Source organism: Alligator sinensis, unplaced genomic scaffold (assembly GCF_000455745.1).
Source record: "Alligator sinensis unplaced genomic scaffold, ASM45574v1 scaffold19_1, whole genome shotgun sequence".
NCBI lineage: Eukaryota > Metazoa > Chordata > Crocodylia > Alligatoridae > Alligator > Alligator sinensis.
In genome coordinates this window covers 2,646,942-2,654,335 of record NW_005841916.1, presented here as the reverse complement: position 1 = coordinate 2,654,335, position 7,394 = coordinate 2,646,942, and the positions used below count along the sequence as shown (strand labels likewise).

Below are 7,394 nucleotides of genomic sequence, written 5' to 3'. Positions count from 1 at the left end.
GGAAAGTTTGTCAGAATTCATTCTGCCCATTTAGATCACCTTTTCAAGGTAATCAAAGTACTTACATTAAACAAATAGTATTGCAAAGGCAACTATTATCCCAAACAGCTCTCATGCTTTAATCAGCACAACTCTAGAGTTAACTCTTTCACTGCCTCATAACATTGATAAGAACAACCACACAGTTGCTGTCCAAGAATAGTCTCTATAAGAGCCACAATGCTACTCCTTAAACAGCAATGGTGTTGCTGACCTGTTTCTAAAATGGCAGACTACTGCCCAAGGGACATGACCCAAAATGTAGTGCCCTTGGAAAATATTAGTGCACTTCCTTCAGAAGACATGCACCACCATGAGGCTAAAGCTACATTAATCTTTTTCTTTGTTTAGTAGAGGCTGACCTACAGTGACTGCAAGCTAAATTTGCACAAGGCCAAATTCTTCTCAGTTACACCCATGAAACTCTTCTAATAAGGTTATATACCTGTAACCAAGAAGAATATGATCCAGGCTTTTGTTAAGAAGACAAATCTTCATTTGCCATATCAAAACAGGCAATACTATTGAAGCCCTGCTGGCAGCATCAATGCTTCACTTGACTACCTGTGCTGACAGTAGGATTTTACACAGAAGTAGGCTGGAGATGTTTTTAATATTACAGAGATGAGGACATTTTAAGCCATACACTGGCAGAGCTAAAACCAGAGACCCAAAAGTTTCTAGTTCCCTCCCTTGTCTGCTTTCTCCTTCATAAGAGCTCTTCATGGACAACCTGGACAAAATGCAGTGATAGACTGTGGTCAATTGTTCAAGGGATCTAGGTTTAATGCAGCTGTGCATCAAGAACAAAAAGATCTGCAACTTCTCCAATGCTTAGCTGATAGAGTACAGAACTGGTGTGCTCTGTGGTAGGCCTTTCAGGCTCTTCATCCTAATGGCAGAGATGGTGATTGCCAGCACTAAAAAAAAACTAAGTTGCTGACTTGCCCCCAAATGATAACCACTTCTATCAGATGTCTGGCAGGAGGGTTTTTTCAAAAATATTTCGAAGCGAAACAGCAGGGGTTGACTTACCTTGTGTGACTTCACTGCTTTATGAATGAGTGGGTGTATATGTGGTGGGGAGGGGGTGTGCAGCTATAATCTCATCTGTTGTGCAATTCCATAGCATGTTTTACAAGCAAAGATGGGCTTGGACACACAGTAGTAATATTAACCTCCTCAACCCAGGATCTGAGAGACCAAATTCAACATGTGTAAAATGTTCTGGAAGATGAAATGTGCCGTAGATACTAAAAAAAGAAAACCTGAAAAGACACACAATTTTTTTCGTATTGAAAGATCCACTGTGCCTCAGAAGAACACAGATTTAAGGTGGGAAAAGAGAAGAAACTCAGAGTAAAGGGATGAAATCAAGAGGTTAAACATTAGGTAGCACTTTCTGATAGTGAGATCTACCAGGCCATGTGGTTGTGCCAAAGGAAATGGAATCCCTGTTACTTGTGATGCTTCAAATACTCAAATAACTGTTATGCACGTAGAAAAAACATCATGTTTGTTTTTGTATGTGTGCACAACCAAGCACAAGCTGTGGTGGGATAGACTTGATGTGACCTAATATCTCACAGATTTCATAGACATTCGGGCTGGAAGGGACCCCAGAAGATCATCGAGTCCAGGCCCCTGCCCCAAGGGCAGGAAGTCAGCAGGGATCATAGGATCCCAGCAAGATAAGCATCCAAATGTGTCTTGAAGGCGTTCAAAGTGGGTGCTTGAAGTGCCGTCGGCGGCAGTCTATTCCAAACCTTGGGGGCTTGGACAGTGAAGAAATTCTTTCTTATGTCCAGCCTGAATCGGTCACGGCGGAGTTTGTGACCGTTCAATCTTGTCATCCCTCGGGGTGCTCTGGTGAACAGACGTTCTGCCAGATCCTGATGAGCACCTCTGATAAACTTATAGGTGGCCACCAGCTCACCCCTGAGCCTGCGCTTTTCCAGACTGAAGAGTCCCATAGCTGTCAGCTTCTCATCATAAGGTCTGTTTTCCTGACCTCTGATCATGCGTGTGCCTCTCCTCTGCACCCTCTCAAGATTCTCCACATCCTTTTTGAATTGTGGAGACCAAAACTGGATGCAGTACTCCAGCTGCGGCCTCAGCAAGGCTGAGTACAAGGGGAGAATGATGTCTCAGGATTTGCTTGAGAAGCATCTATGGATGCAAGCCAGCATTTTGCTCGCTTTACTAGCCGCACCATCACATTGAAGGCTCATGTTCATCTTGTGGTCATGATTGACCCCCAAGTCCCTTTCATCTGTAGTGCTAACCAGTGTAGTACTGCCAAGCCTATAAGCATACTACAGGTTTTTTCTCCCAAGGTGGAGAACCTTGCATTTTTTGGTGTTGAACACCATCAGGTTCTCATCCGCCCATTTCATGAGTCTGTCAAGATCTGCCTGGATCACCCTCCTGTCCTCAGGTGTGGATGCTTTACCCCAGAGTTTGGTGTCATCGACAAACTTGGCCAGTTTGCTTCTGACACCAGTGTTCACATCATTGATGAAGATGTTAAATAGCATAGGCCCTAGGACAGAGCCTTGAGGGACCTCACTGGTGACCGCACACAAAGATGACTGGCTTCCGTCAACCACCACCCTCTGGGTCTGACCATGGAGCTAATTCTCCAGCCAGTGGATTGTGGTGAGGTTGAGGCCGCAGTTAGCCAGTTTAGCCAAGAGGTGATTATGGGATACCAGATCGAAGGCTTTTTTAAAGTCAAGATATACAACATCAATCTCTTCCCCCTTGTCCAGGTGATAGGTCACCTGGTCATAAAAGGAAATGAGATTGGTCAAACAAGACCTACCCACAACAAACTCATGCCGGGTATCCCTCAGGATACTGCCTTCAACTAGTCTGTTAAAGATGGCCTCTTTGTCTGTTCCAGCTCTAATTCACTCTTATAGCAGCATGTAACTTTCTGTACAATAGCTACTTTTTAAATTACATTTTCTTTTAGTCCTTGCATTTCAAGAATGTCTGACTTGATGCATCAGCTGAGCATCCTCACAGCCTGTAAGCCATAGCTGAATAAAAAACTATCTTTTTTGTTGGTTTATGAAGCCGACCAGCAAATTTTACTGAGGAAACCCTTTCTTAGAGACATTCCAGGATGCTGCACGCTGAAAGATGATAAAAAAACCTAACAGTTACCTAAACACAGTTCTGCCTGACTTCACACTAAACACAGCTATCTACCTCTCTTTAAAAAAAGTTAATGAGCCAAGCTTAGCTCTGCCAAATCTGATAGCCTCTCTGAAAAGATTTGATCTGCAACCCCTACTACAGTCCATCTTGGCTTGGTTTGAGCACCCCTGCATAGGCTGCTGAGGACTTCCTGTTTACTGACCATCAGCCCTCATGTTATCACAGCACATGCAGGGTCTGGAATAGCACCTGAGCGTTACCAGTGTCCCTAAACTAAACTGCAGTAACTTTAAAGAAAAATAAGAGTGGTGCCTAAGGAACGCACTGCACTGGTGTCATTGTAAACCTAGAGCTGCAAACTAACACAGAGCTTATTTCCCCAAAAAGAATAGAAAAAAGTATTTAGCAAGACCCATATTTAGCGGAGAGAGAGGTCAGAAGCTCTCTTAAGCTATCTTTCATCATTTCCGGTTTCACTGATGGTTGCAACCTTTTGTTACATCTGAACCTCTTATGCTGCACGTAACAATAAATATTCTGCCTTTGTCTAGAATTTTTCCTCTGGGGCTCTAGTGAAACCAGCCCGATGAGCTAGGAAAGCATCATCTTCCCTGTTTCATACAAATGGGGACAGAGGCACAGAGGTGAAATGCTGTGGCCAAGGTCATGCTGCCAGTCAGTGACAGGGCTTGGAATACAATCCAGCACTCCTAATCTATCTTTTCCTATTCCTGCCACCAGACCATGCTTCATCCTTTCCTCAGCACCAGATGTGGGGCATGAAGAAAGGTGCAAGAAGCTTTTATGGGCCTTGATGTGAATTTCTTTACCAGGTATCTTCTGTTTCCTGAGTCAAAAATCACTAATATTGATAATGAAAGTGAGAGCATAAGATCCACATGACATGGAGGAGCTGCTGGGGTCTGAAATAATAAGGGACAATTTAGAGGGACAACAGGGACTATCCCCATGAAGCCTGCAGCTGTTGCGCTACTTGTTAACTTCTCATGGGGTGTCTAGTTTTATGGAAAAGTTTTTCAATTCTATTAAAATAATGCAAGCCCTTGAACTTTACTGCTTTCCCCGCTTCAAGAGGAAAGGGCTCAAAAATAAATGTCACTCCTTCCCTTCTGCTCCCCGCCACATTTTTTCTCCCCAAAGCACAGAGCAAACCCTTCCAAAGTTCCAAGGGGCACTACTGCCAGGGAGCAGTGCCCCTACTAACTCAGCAAAATGAAATTTGGAGCTGCCCTTGCTAGAAACTGTCATGTGAGGTGGAGCAAATGCCGACTCTGTGATCTTTTTTGTTGGCAGCAAGTAAATCAGCAAAGCAACACACAGCTACTGAAATAAAAGTTTTTACCTCCATGTTCTGCATGTGAGAGGTGTCCTCAGGGCAGCCTTTCTTCCCCACCCCTCTCCCTCTTATCTTTGGAAAAATTCGGCCCAGCCAGAGCAAGAGCACACCGCTGCAGTGCGGAGCGTACGGTATCCAAGCCCCAACTCAGCTTGAGAACTTGCAGAGCCCAGTGAGTGGCCCTGCACTGTGAACAAGGAAGGAGGGAGGGTGGGTGAGAGGAAGGGAGGGTGGGGAGTGGAGGGGGAGGCAAAGCAATCAGGGTTTAAATTTAGACACAAATCTAAACAGATACTGTCCTTCCCAAAGTGCCGGGCTTGAAAGAGCAAGTCAGAATGAGCAGTAAACTCTCCTGCTGTATTCACATGGGGAGACCATGGGTGCATTTCCCCTGTATCCCTGCCTTTCTTTCTCTTTTCTCCCTAATCCTAACACCTTCCTTCCCCATAACCCTGCCTTATTATTTTTCTTGTGTTTTCCCTTCTTTCCCCTCTGCTTGCAGTGGCTGTCTCCTGTCTTTCTTGGGTCTGTCTGCCTCCTGCATTTCTGTCTCTAATTTGGCTCTCTTCTTTCTCACTGGATTTGTATGGCTGCAGTTTTTCCTTTTCCCTCTCTCTCTCCTCCTCCCTCAAGCTCTTACCTTTTAATGGACAGCATGGGGCATTGGGGGTGGCGGGGTGGGGAAAGAGATTTGGAGAGGCCAGAGGAACAGAAGACAAGCAAATCTCAGATTATGACTTTATTTCTGTTTGTACAGCACCTAACACAATGGGATACTGGTCCATGATTGGTCTCTATAGAAGCTTCAGTTTCACAAATAATCAACAACTGTAATTTGTAGTGGAGAATTCTCCCCACCCCCTTAGGACTCCACTATATAAGCATGGAAAAAGATGGCTCCACTGGAAGATTAAAATTGTTGAGGGTGAAAAAGAAGTAAGTTTTTCCACTTTCCACTTTCAGCTCTTTTTACCCTATCTAGGCTTGATGCTACTTCTTTCTCAGAAAGTACTTGAGCACTGAAAACGAAAGCTTCGGTTGTAGTAAAGCTTTTTTAATGTTAGATGTACAGGATTTGCTTGGGAAAAAATTAAACTGCAAGAGACTTTAGTTCAGCTTTCTCGTTCCATTCAGACCAAGCAAGCACAACAGAACAGAGTCCGTGATCTCCTGCCTAACCATCAGGCACATGCTTCCTCAAGAACGTGAATTCCCACCTCCCAAGAACAAGGAGAGAGTTTGGAAGCACCTCCTTTGTCTACTGCTGAGTCCCTTTCCTCAGTTACAGCTGGGAAGGGACACGGTCCTTTAAACTGTTTCCTATCTGTCTCTGGGGCAGGGGAGAATTAAATTAATTTCTGAAAGAGATGCTCACTTTTCTGCTGCTGTCTTCCCAAGCCCCTACTGGTTATGGAAACAAATGAACAAAAAAGAGGTGGGATCAGGATTTAAACTTGAACCTCCTCAGGACAGTGGTGGTATTAGTTACCTTAATAAGCATAGCTATATGGATCAATAACATACCATTTTAGGACTTTCTTAATTTGAGCCTTCAAGTCACGGCACTTCAGTATATGATGACCTCCCACTGTCCTGTCAGGGAGCAACTGGCCAACAAGGATTAGTATTTTAAACCCTAGATACACATGTGATCAAATACTCATCATTTTGAAACCAACCCAAACCATCTAGCAATATACTAGCAGCTGATCAAAGTACAGGACAGGTGCCCTGTACAAAATGACCAGTTAGTGACTGGAGACTACCAATTTACCAGCTGCCCTGCTGTATGACAAGGTATGGGGCATTACCTGTTTCTTTATGAATAAGTAATTCAACTACTTTATGGATAAGCAGTTACACTGCTTCCTCTTTCCCATGTATAGGGAACTGGGGATTGGTGGAATTACTAAAACGATTGCTGAAGTCGGAGAAAGGAGTGTCTATGGGACAATGTCTTCTCCCACAGAAAGAGCTGAATTGGGTTGCATCCTAAATAGGGGAATTTTTCTGATGGTGTTAAAATATTTTAGTTTCTTCATACAAAGAAAACTAAATTACTTTCTACTTCAAGGATAAATAGAGGGGTAGGATGGAAGCTTTCCTAAGACTGGCTTTTTGCTGGTGAAACAACCCATTAGCTTCTATTTCTCCATTGTAAACAACTTATCAATGCCACAAATGGAAGTGTCAGCAAAGAGACCAAGAATTGAAAAGAACATTGAGATACTGAGACCCATTCCCCACTCTTATCCCTGGAAGAGGTCCCTACAGGCTGATGGAACCAGTGACAAGGGAGAGGGAACATTTTTGCCATCAGAGTCAAACCTATTCCGGGGATAGACTCCATCCACTGGAGATTTCAGTGGGGTATTTTTCAAGTGTGGGATGCCTGCAACAGTTCTTCAGAAATGCACCTCACCAAAGATTGCTCCATTCTGTTGCACCTCTGTTTCAGCATCATTGTTTTCTGCTCTGAGAAGGGGGATATACTGCAAGTATTACTTGCAAGCCAGGGAGCGGAAGTTCCTTGTAGAGGCTTATGAAAAAGGAAACTGCTAGGCAAGAGATAATATCATTTTACTCATATTATGAACATGAAGGCTGCTGCAGCTGCCCAGTTTCATGCCTTCACTTGTTTTGACTTCTGTATTTATTCCTGCAACAAGCTGTTGTACCATAAGACAAATACACTCTTCTCCAGGATTTCCTACAAACACCCAATGAACAGCTTAAATGCCAGTGCTCTGAACATGGTCCAGAATTAGGGGTTTTCTTTCACGAAGAAGCAGACTGTGAACATGTAGAAACGTGCTGTATGTTGAGGTCTTAA

The 7,394-nt window shown here is 43.8% G+C and overlaps 1 protein-coding gene across 2 annotated transcripts in view; it reads right to left on the bottom strand.

Moving 5' to 3' along the window:
- Positions 1-4,748, bottom strand: part of RCSD1 (RCSD domain containing 1) — a 48,265-nt gene extending 43,517 nt beyond the window's left edge. Inside the window, exon 1 of one of the 2 annotated variants that reach the window (XM_025198214.1) lies at positions 4,568-4,748. In XM_025198214.1, the coding sequence (XP_025053999.1) occupies positions 4,568-4,582 (15 nt within the window). In that variant the 5' untranslated portion in view covers positions 4,583-4,748. The remainder of the gene's footprint in view (positions 1-4,567) is intronic. The other variant, XM_006018893.3, reaches the window with a different exon arrangement.
- Between the last annotated feature and the right edge of the window lie 2,646 nt (positions 4,749-7,394).